This window comes from Anguilla rostrata, chromosome 11, assembly GCF_018555375.3.
Source record: "Anguilla rostrata isolate EN2019 chromosome 11, ASM1855537v3, whole genome shotgun sequence".
NCBI lineage: Eukaryota > Metazoa > Chordata > Actinopteri > Anguilliformes > Anguillidae > Anguilla > Anguilla rostrata.
In genome coordinates this window covers 39,364,356-39,385,211 of record NC_057943.1, presented here as the reverse complement: position 1 = coordinate 39,385,211, position 20,856 = coordinate 39,364,356, and the positions used below count along the sequence as shown (strand labels likewise).

The 20,856-nt window shown below is 44.0% G+C and overlaps 1 protein-coding gene across 1 annotated transcript; it reads left to right on the top strand.

The window, feature by feature from the left end:
* The first annotated feature begins 4,950 nt into the window (after positions 1–4,950).
* On the top strand, positions 4,951–20,526 carry gnat2 (guanine nucleotide binding protein (G protein), alpha transducing activity polypeptide 2). Its single transcript, XM_064300010.1, has 9 exons — positions 4,951–5,368; positions 10,958–11,000; positions 11,706–11,847; positions 12,202–12,359; positions 12,946–13,074; positions 14,489–14,618; positions 15,205–15,358; positions 15,796–16,005; positions 19,685–20,526. The coding sequence occupies exons 1-8, from the start codon at positions 5,263–5,265 to the stop codon at positions 15,984–15,986; spliced, it is 1,053 nt and encodes a 350-aa protein (XP_064156080.1). The 5' UTR covers positions 4,951–5,262; the 3' UTR covers positions 15,987–16,005; positions 19,685–20,526.
* Positions 20,527–20,856: the final 330 nt, after the last annotated feature.

Genomic DNA, 20,856 nt, shown 5'->3' with positions numbered 1-20,856 from the left:
TCTGTGCATTTACTCCTCTGTGCATTTACCCCACTGTGCATTTACCCACTGTGGATTTACCCCACTGTGGATTTACTCCTCTGTGGATTTACCCCACTGTGCATTTACCCACTGTGGATTTACCCCACTGTGCATTTACCCACTGTGGATTTACCCCACTGTGGATTTACTCCTCTGTGCATTTACCCCACTGTGGATTTACCCCACTGTGCATTTACTCCTCTGTGCATTTACCCCACTGTGCATTTACCCACTGTGGATTTACCCCACTGTGGATTTACTCCTCTGTGGATTTCTAAGCCCAACCCACCACTGTCTTCAATTATATGGAAATCCCCACACATGCACACACACACACACATACACACACACACACACACACACACACACACGCGCACACATACACACACATGCGCGCGCACACACGCACGCATGCACACACGAAAGCATACATATTAAAGAGACATGGAGAGATAGTGAGAAAACTTTGTTATATATTAAAGAGACATGGAGAGATAGTGAGAAAACTTTGTTGGCTCATGTATGCTGACACTTTAGTTTTAGTACTCCCATTAAAATTTTAGATTGAACAGCCATCAAAGAGCATATGCCATTTTGAGTGTACAAGATATGAAAAATAAAACAAAATTGTAATAAAAACACAGGAAAAGTGCACCGCAAAAAGAAAGCAAAATAGAGACAGAAAGAGAGAAAGAAAGAAAGACAAAAAAGGACCATGATTTTTAGCGTTGCATTTACATCACATGATTTATGTACATTGCACAAGACTTCAACACCCTCACCAACTGGCTGCAAGCGCAGCTACTGTACAACTGCAGATCTGCAGTAGGCGCCCTCTAGTGTGCGCACGATGGCACTGCATGCCAGTGCCACCAGAAATACTATAGGCTCAAGTGTGTCCTTAAAATCAGCAACCAGTTCAGACTCATGAAAGCAGGAGAGTTTGCTGTGCAGCAGCAAAAAGGAGCAAATCCTGCAGTTCTTCAGGATCAAGAATGGGCTGCCCCAGCATAGGCAGTGTCATTTTTTGGGCCACACAGTAGCACCCTCCGACCCATCCAGGGAGGAAGTTGTCACTCACTGGGACCCATGCAGGCCCTCTTGGGGTGTATTTCAGGTCTAGCAGTTAATCTCCTCAGCAGATAAATGGCGCAGGACGGATTCCAGTGTTAAACGGGCCAAGAGGGAGACCAGAGAAGCTGTAAATGAGATTGGCACCGATACAAAAAACAAGATGGCCCAGGAGAGCTTGCTTGGCCCCTCTTGGAAATATGTAAGTGTTTTATTCCCCTGTGAGCCTGCCACTCGCAATTATACCCATCTGCCCGAGAGAGAGAGAGAGAGGCCTGTCCTTAACTCTTTAAAGTGTGAGGTCACAAACATGTGATTAGAATGTTCTTAACAGAACATTCTAATACTGATGTAACAATCGCTACTAGTAATCAAAAGCAATGGAGATGTAGAACACTGACTTTGAATAAATAAAAAAAATGCATTCCAAAAAACCTACTCTTCAAACGGTTGGAGTGTCTGTGCTGGGGTGAGTTTGGGCAGTGCCAGACAGAGCTGGCACTGCTTCAGCTGAAAGGACAAAATGCAGAATCCATTTTAACCACGGAAAACAGGACAGGCTGCCGCGTGTTTCCTCAGCACGTCCAGTGCAGTTCAGAAGTATTTGGACAGCGACACAATTTCTGTTGTTTCGGTACTGTACTCCAGTACACTGGACTTGATACAAAACGATGAATTTGAGGTGAATATGAAGCTCAGACTGTCAACTTCACCTTTAATTTGAGTGTATTTACCTCCATATTGGGTCATCAGGGTAGGAACTGCAGCCTTTTTATATATAGTCCCCCCACTTTAGGGGAGCAAAAGTAATTGGGCAATTGTCCAATAATTGCATCATTAGTTCATGCACAAAAAAAGCTAACAAAAAGTTTCGAGTTGATTTTAGGAGTGGAGTTTGCATTTTGTTGTGGAATTATTTGCAGTTGAGTTGCTGTTGTCTCACAACACGGGGACCAAATCAGTGTCAATGCCAGTCAAGCAGGCCATTATGAGGCTGAAGTAAATGAATCAGAGACATAGTCAAAACATTGGGTGTGTCAAAAACAACAGTTTGGATCATTGTTACGAAGCAAGAATACACTGGTGAGCTGAGAAAGTAACCTAGTAGACCATGGAAGTCCACTGTAGTGGATGACTGAAGAATACTTTCAGTTGTGAAGAAAAACCCTTTTCAATCATCAAATAGATCAAGCACACCCTCCGGGATGTGGACAGATGTTTCAAAGGCTACCACAAAGAGAAGAGTGGGCATTCCAAAGTGCAAAACAACGGGAGAAGGCGTTTAAAAACATGTTTTCGATGACCCAAAATTAATCGAGACCAACTGGACCAAAGGTCAGCAGCCCCAATGAGAACCCCAGGACTGGGTTTGGTGAGCTTGACCTACACCAGGGAAGTATAGTAATCTCTGTCGAAGAACAGCGTAGTATAATCAGGCGTGGCACAGTACACGTGGCACAGAATTAGGCCCAGAGACTGCACATCTGCAGGAGGAGTTTGCTTTCCAAGCAAACATGCCCCAGTTCTGGACCTTACTGCACAGGTGCTCGGAGAAAACAGCCAGTCAGCTGAAGGACAAAGCCACCGTACACAGCAAGAAGCTGGACGGCGAAATGTTTTTTCACACATTTAACACAACTCCTGTATCAAAGGTAGAGGAGGTAGGTGTTCAGCAGCTGCAAATGGAGGTAATCTACACTAATCCGACTGTGATTATCTGAGAAACGATCTCCTTTCATGCGTCACCAGCTCACTGGCAGCCTCCGATTAGCGCGCTAAATGATTAGCATGCCCTTTAAATTAAATGGGACGCTCGTTCTTCAGTAGAGCATCTACTCTTTCACAGCTGCCTATGAAACCCCAGCATGCCAGGATTCAGAGGCTGGCATTAATAAAGAGATGCCACAAGTCTGATATTATTTTTGGTTAACAGCCACATTCTGAAGAGGGAATCCTACGCTTAAAATTTGTACCTTTAGACACAGGCAGCTGCTTCGGTTTGAACCCCTGGCATATCCACCAAACGGGAGCAGACATCTCAAAGATCGCCATGTATGAAGTAGCAGACTGTTTAGAGCGTTTAAAGCAAACTGAGTTTCACCAGATAAAGTGTCACTAAATGTTTACCAGAGACCACAAAGGGATGTGCCATCAACCCACAAGCAAAATGCCCAGCAGAATAAATCATAATTCATGTTCACTGAAGACCCTGTGCAATTCCTTTTAAGAACCCAAATGAATTAAATAAATGTTGAAGAATGAAATGAGTATTCTATTGTTATTTTTCTGTAATTAAAATATTAAAATGGTTCATTTGATTTGGCGGGGTCTTTTTACCACAGCCTGTGTATCAAGGCCTGCTTGGCACACATGTACAGTAGGCTACTCAGGCCATTAGTGTTACCTTTGTCCCCTTTGAGAACTTGAGGCAATGTGCTAAAATCACAAAGACAAAATCTACTTCTAATCCATCATGAGATACTGATCATGCACCTCTCTTTAATTCGCCTTAAATGAATGGGTTATTAGAATTTCACTCCATCCCTGGTTCTTTCACATGTAACTCTAATCTGCTAATCTGGATGGGAATAGTAGGATTGTAACCCAGCATGTATGTAGTATTGAGAAAGAAAACCAAACTCAACAAACAAATGAAAGGAAAACTGGTATCTGTACTGTCCTCAACAAGGATGGAGCCTAGCTACTGAAGAAAGACGTTCTCAGAGTCGATGTGGCCATCCTAGCATTGCCCTCATCAGTGGCCAGCTCCACAGCCTTTCTGGCATTCAACATTATTATTATTATTATTATTATTATCATCAATTTTATTATTAGTGGTATCTGTAGTTTTCTCCACACTGCAGAATGGGGGGAATGATGTCACCCATCTTGGCATGGTTAATGGTTGATGTACTCCCAATCTTTGATAAATGTCTGTATATCCATTGTTTCAGTAGTTTATTACTAAATTAACTTTAAGTGAACTCAAACCCACAAGCTGATCACACTTGCATGTCCCCTCTTGGGACCAACTGAACGCCAAACCTTCCACACAAAATATGCAGCCATTAGCACACCATACACTGTTTTATCCCACGGACCTCCATTTTGGCTATTAAAGGAGAAGCCCCACTCTCCTAAAGGCAGTCAGCTGTTTGATTACATCAGCAGAAGGTGCCAGAACAAAATTTAACAAACTACAAGGAGTGTGTGTGTGTGTGTGTGTGTGTGTGTGCGCGCGCATGTGTGTGTTTGTGTGCGTGTGTGTGCATGCATGTGTGTGTGTGTGTGCGAGAGTGCGTGCGTGGATGTTATGTAATGTGCCCTGTGTGGATGTAATGCAATGTTCTCTGTGTGGATGTAATGTAATATTCCCTGTGTGGATGTAATGCAATGTTCTCTGTGTGGATGTAATGTAATATTCCCTGTGTGGATGTAATGCAATGTTCTCTGTGTGGATGTAATGTAATGTGCCCAGTGTGGATGTAATGCCATGTGCCCTGTGTGGATGTAATGTAATATGGTCTGTGTGGATGTAATGTAATCTAATGTGAGAACACTGAATACAGATTATGTTATTTTTCACATTTGTACCCCTGCCCCAGTTCCGCCTCTCCCCCCACCTCTGACATTAAGAGGAAGTCCCAAAATCCCCAAATGCAGGGATCCAGAGGAACTCCATATCCACCTCCCAAGTCTCACCTAATCAGCATGCCAATCCTTTACACCTGGCAACACATCTTGTTTTTGTTCCAGGCTTCCCTTTCGTCCTTGGTGCTGCGGCTAATTGGATTAGCTAGTTCCGATGGGCTGATTAAAAAAAAAAAAGTTCTCCAATCCCAACAGACACATCAGGTTGATCAGATAGGAATTAAGCTGGAGAGAGAGCTAAGAGAGGGAGAACAGGTCCCCTCAGTCTCCTGCTGGTGTCCATCGTTGTGTGCTCGTCTGTGGGGAGCGACCTCACTTCACCGATTCCTCCCTTCCTCTGTCCCTCTCTGGCTCTGATCTGATCCCCTCGCTCCTCGAGCCTCCGACTCCGGGCTCAGCGCTTCCCTCGATCCGCTGGACTCGCTCCCCACGTCCGTTTCTCTTCGCGAGGAAACCGGAAGGATTCCTCCACTCGAGGACCGCGGGGGTTTTGAAAGGGAGGAAGAGGACGGGCGAGACATGGGCAGCGGAGGAAGTGCCGAGGACAAGAAGTCCAAGGAGCTGGAGAAACAGCTGCAGGAGGACGCGGCCAAGGACTCCAAAACGGTCAAACTGCTGCTGCTGGGTAAGGCTCCAATCAGAGAGACTGCCTGTGTAGGTAACCTTTACAACATACTGTATACAATCTTTAATCCTACATAACCTATATAACCTATACAATGCTTTACACAGTTCTGGAGCAGAAGCACATTGTTTAAGAAACTTTGTAGCTTGACAAGCTTTCCCGAAACCCACCTTTCACAATCATATAGTATTCACAGTTGTCTAATTCACGTTTCATTGTAAACTATTGACATTTTTCATTTGCTAGATCAATTGTAACACATCTCATGGCTCTTGGATTTCTTGGTTTGATTTTATCAGAATGTGGAAATGATTTTGTAGGCTTAACACCTGCAGAAGATAGTTATTTTAGACATGATAATGGTCGTAGCCAAATCCTGAGTGGCATTTGATTAGAAACAGCTGCCAAAAAAAACATTATAGGTTAACGTATGAAAGTGACTAGAAACCTATCCTGACCAATCAGCATAGCCTATTGTGATCAGCGAAGCATTTCGGGTTGCCAGATGTTTTCGAGATGTCCAATTGTGGTCCTGACTGAACAATGTAAAGTCTGGTCCGAGTAATTGATGGAAGTAGTTTAATGAACCCCCAAACCCCCCTCCCCCCCCATTTTGCCACTTTGTTCATGGTAATGCTTCACCCATGTTGTCCAGTTTGGACAAATACTAAATCTGGCAACCCTAGTAGCTTTTCTTCACAGTTCAGAAGCACATCCTTTTGCATCCAGTCACCGAGACTCCTACTTTTGAGACCCAACAAGATAGTGAGTGCACATGTATCATTTTAAAAAGAAATAGTATCATAATCTTGAAATGAAATGAAATGAAAGTCCATGTTTCACGCACAGAGATGAACTACGTACTCTGTTCTGGAAAGCTGTTGACTCTGTTAGACTGATAAAGTGCGTGAAGGACACCTGGTAGCTGAACTTCGGCTGATCTTCGGTTGAGTTGTGAGCAGCAGGGCCGATCCCCTCCAGCCTGGGCCTCTGCTGAAGGGCGTGCCAGCAATCCGCTCTTCACCTCCGACGAACGCAGGGAGCTATCAGAGGATTATGAGAGATGTGGAGGAGGGCACCGGGGAGGGAAGTCAGATCTAAGTTCAGATAATTAAAGATCACGGGTTTGGGAGCTGAGGGAACGGCAAGCCGGCTTGGCACGCTTGCCAAATCAGGGATTTTGTCTTTACCTAAGACACACCTGTTGACAGCATAGGCATCTTTTTTGGTTATAGCCTGCACAAAGTAGCCTCTGAAGCAGGCATATGACCTTGGCCTGCTTGGTTTGCTTGACTCAAACGGGAGAATAGAACAGTCAAATCCATGAAGATCTGGCTTCTGCCTTGCGTGATCTTCATTGGTGATGTCATTGAAATAGCCGTGCTATTGTGTCTTCTCACGTTACATGTCAAGGTGTCACTGCTTTTCAATTTAATTAATTACGAAAACATGAGCAACGGATCTAGTTTATTATAATCTACCGTTTGGTTTTGAGCAAATGTTGAAGAAGATTTCAACATAGAAAATATCAACATGGATTCACTTGGAGTGCATATTTTAAAGGAGGTGCTTCTCTCTGTCATCATAAGTGACAGACAAACATTTTGTCTGTCTCCTTGACTACCCTCTCACGCTTAAGGCGATAGCAGTTTAAGAGATAATGACCTTGGGGTCTGAATAAATTATGGAGCTCAGACAATGTGATGCCAATCCCATTACCCCCGATGCAGAAGCTCAGAGCCGGCACTGAAGGACTTGTTTGACTCCTTTCTCTAAAGAAACTCACAGCTTATAAAACCCTGCCCCTGTAATCCAGCGTTTGGCATCAGATGGACTAATGGCCGACGACAGGTTGGCGGGAATTCCCTGTGAGGAACGGCGTGCCGAAGGAAGAGATGTGAGACAGACAGCGCTGTCCCCCCTGAGGGACATCCTGAAGAGATGTGAGACAGACAGCGCTGTCCCCCCTGAGGGACATCCAGAAGAGATGTGAGACAGACAACGCTGTCCCCCCTGAGGGACATCCAGAAGAGATGTGAGACAGACAGCGCTGTCCCCCCTGAGGGACATCCTGAAGAGAAGAGTGAGGGAGGGGCAGGCGTGTGGCCAAAAAGCGACTTTCCCAGGAGTGCGTGGTGACCCCGCCGCCCGCTGCTCCCCGCCAGTTCACCAGCTCGTATTCGCCTTCATTCGGCTCTACATTCTGCATTACCACACGCTGTGATTCCCCACAGAGCAAGACCCCCAAACAAAGCAGTAAGGAAAAGCCAATGTTCACAATTAGCAGAACATTTCTTTCTTTCATTCTTTCCTTCGTTGATTCTCATACGCTCCTAATGGAATATATATATGCATTGTCTAAGAGTAGGTGACTCAGCAAGAGTGCATGAAAATAAAAATAAATACAAATAATGAAATCATTAAAAAGCAAGCAAGTCATAACTCACTGTGTGAGTTGGCTTTCTTTATTGTCACACTGAACTGTTTAGCTTCAACACCAAAGAAGTTACGTTTGCGTCTAAATTTAATGCTAGTTGAGCTCGACTCAGAGGTTTTGCCGAGTGTTAATATGCCCCTTACATTGGGCTAGAATGTAAGCACAGTCAATGTGGTGGGAGGGGAAAGAAACATTTCTAGTCGCAACTTCAAAGAATGTCACAGTGGCCTGTTTCGAATATGTATGCGCACGTTGTAGTTCACAGGAGAAATAAAGGTACAGGTACAAGGAACAAATTTCCCAAACATACCCTGAAGAGCACAATAATGTTCTTTGGGTAATAATAAGTGCCTTTTGCATTAAAAAAAGTACAAATGACTTTGTACTGATTAAACCGCAGCTAGAGGTACAGTTTTATGCACCTCTAGGCCTGGGTAGGGTACCAGTCCTATGACAGGCATTTGTGCCTTTTGGCAGAGGCGTCACTAGGGGGGTGTGGACCGCACCAGGTGTCACCAACCCTAGTGACGCCCCTGCCTTTTGGGCACTTTTCTGTGTCTTTTTTTCAGAGAGTGAAAAATAAATAAACCCTTGAAACAGACAGGAACAAAAAAAAAAAAAAAAGTAATAATGAAAAATAAGAAGAACTGAGAAAAATGCAGAGTAAACTGAATAGAGAGAAGCAAGCCTCCTAAGGAAGGTTTGCTCTTCTGGTTCAGTGTTATGATAACAATGACCAGCTACAAAAAAACCATGGTAACCGAGGTAAAACCATGGTAACTTCAGTGGCTGTGGAGGAGGGGTAGGGGGGCAGGGCCACCCACATATTCTCACCAATGTCAAAGATGCTGAAGTAAAGAGTGGGTGTGGAACCCATGTCCATATGGTTCAGAACCCTCGCCAAGAGGTCAGCGGGGCACCGCGATTAAGGAACACATCCAATCAAGTACTATCTGATTCATCTTATTAGTACTTCCTGCGTCACAGTGACATTCCTCCCCAGCTGGACTCCGCAAAGACAGCTCGGCACCAACGAAGGAAATGCATGCTATACATTCACAGCAAAGTGGACTCAATATTCACTGGTACTTTATGTGGAGAGACAAAAGACAAAAGAATAATATAATCACTACCAACAAACGGATAACTAAATTGCATTGCTAAAACTGCATTTCTGCTGAGATGTTATACATTTTATTTCAGCATGAACTGGAATTTCAAGATGTTCGCGTGATCACAGACCCAATTTGGATCAAAGCTGCCTACAAATATTCAAATCTACATATATTCAAATAATACAAAGAACTAGATTGTTCCCGTAAAATAAATCATTGTAACTCCTTGTAGGAATCAAAACACCATTTAAAATATGTTATTTTGTTATTTTGTTGCCAATTTGCTGACCACAGAAATGAACAAATATCACAATATGTTTGTATTTTAATATTATCTGACTTTTGCAGCAGAATATTATATGAATATCAATGTAATGCATTTATATCTGCCAATTCAACAGGCTGTTCACTATTACAACTTTAACTGTTGAAAGCAATATTCAATGTAGCCATTTGGAGCTTCAAGCTTTAAGAGCAGAACTGAGCTCAACTAAGCAGTTTTTTTCATTTACCTGCAAATATATGAAGAGGATTCTGGAAAAATTTATAGCAAACAACTAGATTTTGGCAAAATAACTGGTTCCTGGTTTGAGGCATCTTGACCTCGTGCCAAAAAACAACTTCTTATGTATTTAAGAGTGAATGTATTTAATATTATAAAAGCATAATACAAACATCACATTTACATCACATCAAATTAACTCCAGAATCTTTTGTTTTCAATAAGACTGTTAGCTTATATAGGCCTTATGTGAGTGATCCTTTCAACTATGAATAGTCTGACATTGACATGGTAGTGTAGGTACAGTATGGAGGATCATTTACACCCCATTGCAAGTTTTCATAGGTCTTGAGCAGAATTTTTAGCATTTACACTGCATGGAAAACCAACAACAAGCTCATGAACTACAACAAAAATCATGTGGAGCAGAGTGAGACTGGAATTCTGGGTAACGTAGTCCCAAAAATAAGGACGGAAGCTGCCGGAAATAATCTGCGCTCAAAGCACACAAGTGTGTACCTGTTAGGGAGGGTGTGTGACATATTGTGATTATCAGCCCCTGGGAATGACAGGCTCGCGTTCTGTAAGCGAAGGGGCTTTCAGGTTGATCCATGCCCCCCCCCCCCCGCTGAGAGGCACTGCAGGAAATCAGGTCTTATCATTGATCGGCTGAGGAGCTTTCCCGCGGCCTTCTTACGTAAGGCTCCCGCTAATCTCGCTGGGTCGCACGGCGCTAATCCCGTTAACGAATCCCCACCCATCGCCCGCTCTGCGCCGGAGATCTTCTTACCCGGGTCAGAACAGCGCCATAAAAACGCTCACAAAGACAAAAGACGAGCAGGGAAATCGGTGCATCTGTCTGATGCAGGCCAACCTGTCGCAGATGCAAAGATAAACGTGTTCATTCCAATGTGGTCGTCAGGACCGGAGATTTCCTTTTTGTGGGGTTGTTTCGTAGTGTTCTTATTGTTTGGCAAAGGTGGGTTTCAGATACGTTGCCCATGTAGCCTATACACAGCAGAACATCAAGGAGCCCTTCGGCAGAACCTGTTATCTGTGCTGTTTCTGGTCTTCGTCACACCCTCGCTGTCTATAAACAAATAAAAATAAGACGTCATAGTCACAATAGAGGCAGTACTATACCTTCACACATGAATTAAAGCATTGACCGTAGGACTGGAAGGTTCAAATTCGACAGATGTTGCTCCCACAAACCAGCCCTGTAAAATGTCCAGACAGGAGCTATATATAGGAGCAGACAGGGTAATGTATAAACTGCACCATTTGGCCAGGATCAGCGTGTCTATGCCTTGCCATTATCCATTTCAAAATATTGTGTGAAAATGACTGTGTGCAGTAATGTTTTTTTTTTTTTTCACCCGGAATAGTAGTGACTACAGCTGTCCGTTTATGCATTGTTTTTGTTCTGTTTAAGTCGGTGATTGTGGTGTGTGAGAGCGCGCTGGAGTTGCGTTCTTGCTCTGCGCTGAGGCCACAGACAGAGAACTGATTCTGACATTTGTGTGGTTTTGCAGGTGCTGGCGAGTCGGGGAAGAGCACCATTGTAAAGCAGATGAAGTAAGTGCTGCACACTCTTCATCCACAGCAGCATAACCTGGTGTTGCACCGCACACCAGTACAGACAGACACGGACATGCGCATGTGTCTGATAATAACTGCCCGAAGGACAAACAAATGTGAACAGACTCCCGTCCCTCTTCTTTAACATCAACAGCTAACACGCCACTAGGTGGCGCTTCGAACAGGGTTCTGAGCCACTGCCAAATGCATTTTTTTTTAATGTGGCAGAGAGATGCTTCACACAGCAGTCAGGCTTGATCTGGAGCCTTTTTAATGAGCATCTCTTTTTGCAGTCTGGACTTTTTCCCAGCTCATTTCAAAGACAACTCGCGAGATGCAGAGTAATGACATCCCGGATAGCAAGCGACTCCGGGCCAGATCTGCGCCCGTTTTGGCTCAAACTCAGCCGGAATCGGCACAGATCTGACCCAGGGCAGACCTGGGTCAAATGCAACCATACATAATACATACAAATCTTTGTTCTGGATGCAAATACGTTTCTGTGCTCTACTGAGCTTGTCTGGTGTATTGGAGCTTTTCTATGCTCTACTGAGCTTGTCTGATGCATTGGAACATATGAAATGCTCTTAGAAAGTGCTAACCCCTCCTTCTAGTCCCACCGGCAGGTTCAGATAATAACAAGGCCCAAAGTACTGACCGGGGATGTGACTCTTCCTCTTCCTCTGTCCGTGCGTCCGACAGAATTCTTCATCAGGGAGGTTATACGAAAGAAGAGCAACTGGGGTTCAAGTCGATTATTTACGGCAACATCCTGCAGTCTGCGCTGGCCATCGTGAGAGGCATGGAGATGCTGGGCATTGACTTTGGGTCGCCGTCCGCAGTGGTCAGTGGCAAGCCTGGGTCATGCACACTTTGACCCCTGACCTCCCACAGATGTTGCCACTCAGGCCCCTAAACTTTCACACACACACAAAATGAAAACTGCCACAGTTAAAAACAATGATTTCTTTGAATGAACTGCCCTCTAATGTCACAATAGCACATGCTGCGGACTGAAAAAAATTAACAGGAATACACTTACTTAATTGGGATAATTATGATTCAAAAGTTCCATAATTCCATTTGTGAATTGAGCTTCAATTAATTTCCTGAATAGACTGAATTTAAATGGAACTGACCCCAGCTCTAGTATTGACAGGCTGACAGAAGGACCCGCCTTTCCCTCTCCCCTGCCCAGGAGGATGGGCAGAAGCTGCAGAACCTGGCAGACTCCATCGAGGAGGGCACCATGCCCAGCGAGCTGGCAGAGGTCATCAAGCAGCTGTGGAGTGACTCCGGGGTCCAGGCTGCCTTCGAGAGGGCCGCAGAATACCAGCTCAACGACTCCGCCTCCTAGTGAGAAAACCCCGCCCCCCCCGCTGCCATGGAGACGGGCACCAGCGGTAGACCCGCCCCTAGTGTGTTCCTCGGTAGTCTGTGGGTTACAAGGCTCTTTGGAACGCAAACACAATGTCATTTTTGCGTTTCACATCGTAAATTCGCCTAATAGAATAATAAAGAGCCAGAGCGGGCATGAAAGGACGAAACAGATCCTTTCATATTCTGGTTCAAGTATATTATTATATTTAATCTGTCATATAATGTATGATCCTCCCACACCCCTGAATATGAAAAGAGTGTGGGTTTGGGTCTGAGTGAGGACAATGAATGGAAAGAAATCAATGTTGTGTGTGCATGTGGGTAAATATATTGTCTATATTACACCAACACACACACACATAACATTTATAGATATATAACTCACTCTACATAAGGGATGATTATCACAGTTGTAACCACTCCAGCTCCCCTTTCATAAATACTGTGTTATTTTCACTGCTGTAGAACATGCTCTTGCTCGTTGGAGAAAAGGGATGATGTTGCTAGAAAATGTTGTATTGTTTTTAAAAGTGGGTCGTGACTCCGCGTGTCTCTCTCCCAGCTATCTCAGTGAGCTGGATCGCATCACGAAACCGGATTACCTGCCCACTGAACAGGACGTGCTGCGCTCTCGAGTCAAGACCACGGGAATCATCGAGGAGCAGTTCTCCTGCAAAGAGCTGCACTTCAGGTGAGCCCACGCCCCACTGGGGAACCCTGCTGCCTCAGGTGTGTACGAAAGAGTTCACCCTGCTCCTCTGTACGGAGGGTCTAACCTACATCTCAGTACAATGAGTCTAACCTGCCTCTCTATACAAAGAGTTTAAACTGCATCTCTGTACAAAGAATCTAACCTGCTTCTCTATACAATCAGTCTAACCTGCATCTCTATACATAGAGTCTAACCTGTCTCTCTATACAATCAGTCTAACCTGCATCTCTATACAATCAGTCTAACCTGCATCTCTATACAATCAGTCTAACCTGCATCTCCGTACAAAGAGTTTAAACTGCATCTCCGTACAAAGAATCTAACCTGCTTCTCAGTACAGAGTCTAACCTGCATCTCTATACAATCAGTCTAACCTGCATCTCTATACATTCAGTCTAACCTGCATCTCTGTACAAAGAGTTTAAACTGCATCTCCGTGCAGTGAGTTTAAACTGCATCTCTGTACAATCAGTCTAACCTGCATCTCTGTACAATCAGTCTAACCTGCATCTCTATACATTGAGTCTAACCTGCATCTCTATACATTGAGTCTAACCTGCATCTCTATACATCGAGTCTAACCTGCATCTCTGTACAGTGAGTTTAAACTGCATCTCTGCTCTTTACTAAATAATGCAAAATTAAAAATAAAATACCAAAAATTAAACATAGCAATATGATATGCTCAAGGCAAACAAAAAACTATGATTGTACATATTTAAAAAGAAAATTTCTGAAAAGCCTCTTTGAAAATGACTGTTTTTAGCAGTGATTTAAATGTATCCCCAGATGGTTACATTTAGTCTTAATCAATGGGGTAACATATCTGTGATCAAATCAGCATGTGAAGTGTGTGCTATAAATAATAATCCAAATGACACCTCTGAGAGACTGCACTGAGCTTCAGAAACAACCTGGAATCTAACTGGCTAGCAGGCCCCAGAATCTATCACCAGAGAAATTAATCAATCAGTTTTTTTAAAGACTAATACATTGCCTGCATTACACTGTTTCTTTGTACTGATTTTGGCATTTTTATAAATAATACTTTATATCGTAATTTCTGAATTGATACAAAAAATACAGCTTCTTCACAGTAAATTACATTTCAAACATCTATTTCCAATAGATTCCATTTTTGCAAAATGATAATTGTATAATATGTGGAGAAATCAGTGAGATAGAAATTGTCGGTCAATATTGAGGCTGTAATTTGCCATTGAAAATGAATTATCTTCAGCAAATTCAAGGACGCAGCACCATTTTTCCCTGTTGACACACATCTCAACATGGAAGTGCGTCTTTCTTTGCTCTGAATCTCCCAAACGGAACGGGTGCCCCGTGCTTGTATACGGGCTCTTTCCAATGCCTCCGCCGCGCCTGTCTCGAGCAGGATGTTCGATGTGGGTGGCCAGAGGTCCGAGCGTAAGAAGTGGATCCACTGTTTCGAGGGCGTGACCTGCATCATCTTCTGCGGAGCACTGAGCGCATATGACATGGTGCTGGTGGAGGACGACGAAGTCGTGAGTTTCTCCTCGGGAATTAAACCCCTGTACAGAACTTATCCTGGCACCCAGTCTCTCAGCATTACATCAAACGTCAGGCATTTTGTAGACATTACCTACCTCATCTTACACTGAGTTTTTAAAACATACAATCCATTTAAACAGCTGGAGATGCACTAAAGCAATTCAAGTATCTTGCGTAACAGTGCAAACCTGCAACCTCTGAGATCCATGCTCAGTTCCTGACTCATTATGCTACACTGCATCACATTTAGTATTTCTTTAACCTTTCTGAGATGGCTGCTGGGTCTGGAAAGGGTCTTGTGAACTTGTTGGCTTATTGTGACAATAATAGCTTTTTGTATTGAACTTGTATTGTACTGATAAAACTAACTTTTTCTTTTAAGACCAAGGACTGTCCAATTATATTTCTTATTCCAAGAGGCCCTGTTCTCTTCCTCCAAAAAAATAAAAACAGTTATGGCCATTTGGCAAGTCTGTTCCTCAAATACTGCAGCTTGCCATATGTTTTAATGAGCAAAAAAGAGCATTACCACACCCCAGTAGGTACTTAGCGAAGCTCTCTCGTCTTTCTTCTTTACAGAACCGCATGCATGAGAGTCTGCATCTATTCAACAGTATCTGCAACCACAGGTTCTTCGCCACAACCTCAATCGTGCTCTTCCTCAACAAGAAGGACCTCTTTCAGGAGAAGATCAAGAAGGTCCACCTCAGCATCTGCTTCCCCGATTATGATGGTCAGTGGTGACAGGCTTGGTCAGTACCCTTCACAGTGACAGCCTTGGTCAGTGCCCAGTACCGTGACAGCCTTGGTCTGTGCCCTTCACTTTGACAATCTTGGTCAGTGTTCATAATAGTTAGAGTGTGGGTCCACTGCAACAACATCAGGGGTAACAGTGAAAAAGAAAGATGACAGCTTGCCACTGGCCCCCGGGCATTTACAGTTCAGGGGGGTTACATTTCTTCAGACCAAAACCTCAATAAAAGCATTAATAACATAAAAATATCAATGGGCATGAAATATGGCAGATCCTTTAAGGCACAGAGATAACGTGTATGATAATTTAATAATTAATCAATGTGCTGCAAAATAATTATTAGAATGTGACCTTGTAATGTGTCTTTCTTCATACCAGTCCATCATTTTTTTATTTCTTCTCTCTCCCTCTCTCAGGTCCCAACACATATGAAGATGCCAGTAACTACATCAAGAGCCAGTTTGAGGAGCTGAACATGAAGAAGGGGGTGAAGGAGATCTACTCCCATTTGACCTGCGCCACAGACACAGAGAACGTCCAGATAGTGTTCAACGCAGTCACAGATATCATTATCAAAGAAAACCTGAAGGACTGCGGTCTGTTCTAATAAGCTTGAGCAAAAAAAGGTAGTTCTGTAAGTCACATCTAGGCCACTGTCCGATATATATATGAGAGTAACGGTGTAGCTAATAATAATGATATCAGTATCGTACAGCTGTCCAAGTAAGTTAACAACAGGTAACATAATCATATACAGGAGTGTGGGGTCCTTAAGTAGAAAGGGTTTTGTAATTTTTATTAGTAAAAGTAGTAGTTCAAATCTATGAAATAAAACAAAACTTTTCCTGGCAATATTTCAGTGTAGGAAAAGGAGCCTCTCTGAACTATTTTGCTGGTGGATCAAACAAGAGTGATCCTTAGATGAATGTTACTCAGATCTAAAAACCTTGGCTGGATCGTCCGGGTGAGAATGTGCGATGTCCAAAAACCCAAAACACCCAATGGCCTGAGGTTACATCACTGATGATGTGTCTGAGAGCAACAAAGATGTATTATTCATTCATTCAATCTGGCCAGGCCAGCGACTTCCAAGAATAGACTGGATGCCTGCCATAGAGTGGTGACAGTTGGAGAGTCAGCAGACAGCTGGGTACCAGAGGCAGCAAGGGCCAGGCAGCGACCCAAGCTGCTTCCTCTGAAAAGAGGAACCAAAATCGGATACGGAATTGCGTAATGAAGTATACCCCCAGGGGAGCTTGTGGGGAGGAGGGGGGGGTGGGTGTTGAGAACCCCAGCAGGACTGACCTTTGGATAATCACCCATGCAAAAAGTCAACCGACAACAGGCATGGAATGTGTTTGTGACCAGGTTTGTAAGAACCTGCGTGGTCTGAAGAGCCACCAGGCCAAGATGAAATGCTCGGGCAGGGAGCAGCCAGTACAATGCACAGGAGATGGAGAAGGACCCAGGCTCGGAGTCACCCCACAGTGCCCAGAACCCCCACCCACCTCAAGCTCCAAGTCCGAGCACAGTGTCAGGTTATTGGCTTCCAGCCAGCAAGGAAGATCAATTGTGTGCCATCAGATTGAAGATATGGGCAGGATTCGTCAGGCAGCAGCAAAGGAGGATGGTGACAGAAGACTTCAGGTATACATCAACGATCATCCTTGCAGTTGAGAGGTTTGGCAGAGAGGAGAAGCATAGTGCTGGAACCCCCCTGTGTGATGAACCCAAGGGTGGTCACGTTCAGCCAGCTGAGGCAGGAACTGAGGTCGCTAATGCGCTAGCTCAAAGAGGAACAGAAGGGTGCACTGGCAGAGCCCCGAAATATCCTGAGGAAGAAGCTCCTCACGCTCTGCCGAGCAGAATGGCACAGGTGCCGTGGGAGAGAGAGAAACAGGAAGTGGACAGCCTTCAATAAAACAGAGCAGCCACCCGTCTCGTCTGAAAGGGGAGATCGACTAACATCTCAAGAACAATGAGAGATGCAGCTGGGGAACAGGGCTTGGGCCGTCGCAGGGCTTTGATAAACCCACCAGCACCAATTTCAATGGCAAGGATCCCAGCAGGAAGGAGGCCCAGGACAGGTAAGAGCAGCAAGAGCAAGCTTGGGCTGAGTGGTGTACCCTACAAGGTACACAGGTGGTGTCCAAAACTTCTGAAAAGACTGTGTCGGATCTTGAATGATCTGGAGGAGGGGTAGAGCTCATCAGTGGAGATTCACAGAGGGTGTCTGGATTCCAAAGGCAGAGCACTCCAGGAACACCAAGCAGTTTAGGACTCTCTCACTGCTCAGAGTGGAGGGAAAGATACTTTTCAGTGTCATTGCACAACACTTGAAGGAATACCTCCTGAAGAATCGGTACACTGACACCTCAGTGGAGAAGGGCAGGATTCCTCAGGATCCAGGGTGTCTTGAGCACACAGGAGTGGTCACTCAGTTGAACAGGGAAACACGCGAGAGGTGGCTGGACCTCACCAGCGTTTATAAATCCATACCCCACTAGCCTGTAGAAAATGCTTCGACCACCACCACACCCCATGCAAGATCAGAGACCTCATTCTGGATTACTACAGCAATTTCAGTCTGAGAGTTACGTTTGGGGCAATTACATCTGAGTGGCATCGGTTGGAGAAGGGGATCAGATCAATCAAACTGGCAGTACAAGTGTTAATCTAGGTGGCGATAAAAGCAATATGGTCTGAACGCCTCCCTGTGCCACATCTTGTGGTAACTGCCTCTCCTCTCCCTTCCCCTTCTAAAGCACATTAACGCCATAATTCACCTGTGACAGGACCCCATGAGACACAGCAGTGGAATTAAATCAAGTCTGCCCCGTCTATCCCAGGACACGCTCAAATACCGACGTGTTTCTTTGCGTCTTCAGGCACCATCTCTCCTACACTCGATTCACAGCTGAACAATCACCACCTAACTTGCATATCTGCGCCTGTTTTCATTAAGATTCTCAGAGTGGAAGCGCTGGCCGAGGCTCGTGTTCATCCTTAGAGCTCTAAACGGACGATGTTAGAATGCGGAATGTGCTGGGCTTCTGCGGGCGAGGCGAAGAACGCAGGTCTTGTGTTTTACAGCCGCGGCTCTCTGATCTCCACTGACCGGCCCACATCTGGCCTGCATCGGGTTCACCCGAAGCACAGCTGCACCTGGCTAGCATGTGTGCGCTGTGATTCGTCCTCCCTCACAAAACAGGTCTGAAAAGGTTGCCCAGTGTGCACCTACAGAATTCAGAGCTGTGGTGAGCATCAAAATAAATTTAATTTCCATCTCCTGATCGCCAATCTAGATCTTCTTACTCGCTCTCTCGTTTCTAATTTCACAGTTAATATTTATTCAGTTATTTTTTTTTATTATTGCTTTTAAAATGAGACCTTTTTGTTTAATACTGTATATACAGCCCATTTTGGGATTCCAACCTCTTAAGCACAGTTGATTGCGCAAACTATTTTGTGTACTTGCTTTTGTTCTTTTTTTGTGCAAATAATAAATACATAAATAAATAAAGCAAGCATACAAATGTGAGGGCATGCTCCAGTAGTCATTTTCCATTGCTCATTATATTTGTTTTACTATATTTATATTTGAATCTTCCAGTTTTTTTTTTTTGTTTTTTTTTTGTTATGTTGCACTTATTACATCTCCCTCTACCTTTCTGTGCATGTGTACAGAGTGTACACATGGAGTGTAGCACAGTGGGTAGGGAACTAGACTTGTAACCGAAAGGTCGCAGGTTCGATTCCCGGGTAGGACACTGCCGTTGTACCCTTGAGCAAGGTACTTAACCGAAATTGCTTCAGTATATATCCAGCTGTATAAATGGATACAATGTAAAATGCTATGTAAAAGTTGTGTAAGTCGCTCTGGATAAGAGCGTCTGCTAAATGCCTGTAATGTAATGTAATGTAATGTTGATGCTCACTGAATAACTGAGGGAACAGTATAATAACCATACAGAATAGCATCCTCTTCCATGTTCAATAAATCAGGGTTTAACATATGGTAGGACACATGAACAGTTGTTACATTCATGAACAATGCAGGGTGGCAGTTTATATTGAATGTGGGAGTCAGAAGCTGTCTGTTTGCCAGCAGACTGCTGCCAGCCTTTCAATGTTCCCTCACCGATGCCAAGTCTTTTCTGACACTGCGAGTATCACCCTTAGGCTGCTTTTAACTCAGTCTGATCCGTTTATCTTTCTAACTCTTTTAGCAATCTCTGAGCATACTTTTCCTTGTTTTCTTTTTCTCCCTTTCTCTCTTGTTCTCCCTTTCCTTCTTCACCTTAGAAATCGGCTGTGTTTTGGAACGTTGCTGTCGGTTGACACAAAGGAGGATCCCCCCCCCCCTTCTCTGCACTATGACATCACTGCTTCTGAAGAAAAGCCATCGGTCCTTAGTCACCCTTCACCCCGAAGAACAGATGACCTCACCACGTCCTCACACACCGCCACAGGGAAGGGTTCGGCAGGCCGCACTGGGAAACGCATCACTCACTCCGAGGTCCGCACAGCTTCTCTAAACTATCCAGAGAAAAGTGGACAAAGAGTTAATCTCCGTAAGTCAGTGATGAAAAGATTGGGCAACCTCTTGGTCTGGTTTCAGGAAAATGGCTTGCAATAACTACTCCCAGAGACTGCAGTGGGAATTCCCTCTGGACAGGAAAAAACAAACTAATGCAGAATAACCGCTAAATCAAAAGAACATGTTTTATGATGGCACCGTGAAATACTGTGGTATTTTCTCTGAATTATATTTTTTATCTTCGCTAGTCTAGTAAATTTCTCTAATTATACCTTAACTGTAAAACAGCTCTGCAGATATTACCCCATACACGACTGCAACCTAAAGCAGTCATTTATTCACACTGAAAACTTTATTTCATTTGATGTAATCAGGGTGACACAAGCTAACATTTAAATATATAAACACTGCTTTTCCCAGAGGCAAATGCTATAGAGTAATTTATTTTGTAAATAAGAGTAGACATATTCTCTATATGTTAAAGAGAGAAAATGTATCTTCAGATATTTTAAGCATGTAAAACGCTAGACAAATATTTTGATTGATTACTGAGTCTGTAACTGCCCTGGCTTGTAATGTGTAGTGGCTCAGAAATAAAGATATGCATGCAGTCCATGCGTTGTCTGTGTCTGTTCACTATCTGCTTTACAACACTAAAAAATATCATTCACAGCAACAGCATATGATACCCATACTGAGCAAAATGAGAATATACCAAGACACTATTACGTTTCCTCATGATTTACTTAAATTTACCAGTGAGCAGCGACGCAGTGTCGGCTGCTTGGTCTTCACCACCTGACAAAGATAGAATGGTGGAAACGTCAGTACTCACAGGCTAAATAAAATGCTAGGTAACCTAACTATGCTAGTATTCCTTTCTGATTTTGAGTTATTTAATTTGCGAAGTGCGTACGCCTCTCTGACACCACATCGT

Excerpts from the sequence above, each read along its gene's own strand:
- gnat2 (XM_064300010.1), top strand. The coding sequence starts at position 5,263 with ATGGGCAGCGGAGGAAGTGCCGAGGACAAGAAGTCCAAGGAGCTGGAG. Across the intron at positions 5,369-10,957 it reads GGTCAAACTGCTGCTGCTGG|GTGCTGGCGAGTCGGGGAAG; the intron begins GTAAGGCTCCAA and ends GTGGTTTTGCAG. Across the intron at positions 12,360-12,945 it reads CTCAACGACTCCGCCTCCTA|CTATCTCAGTGAGCTGGATC; the intron begins GTGAGAAAACCC and ends TCTCTCTCCCAG.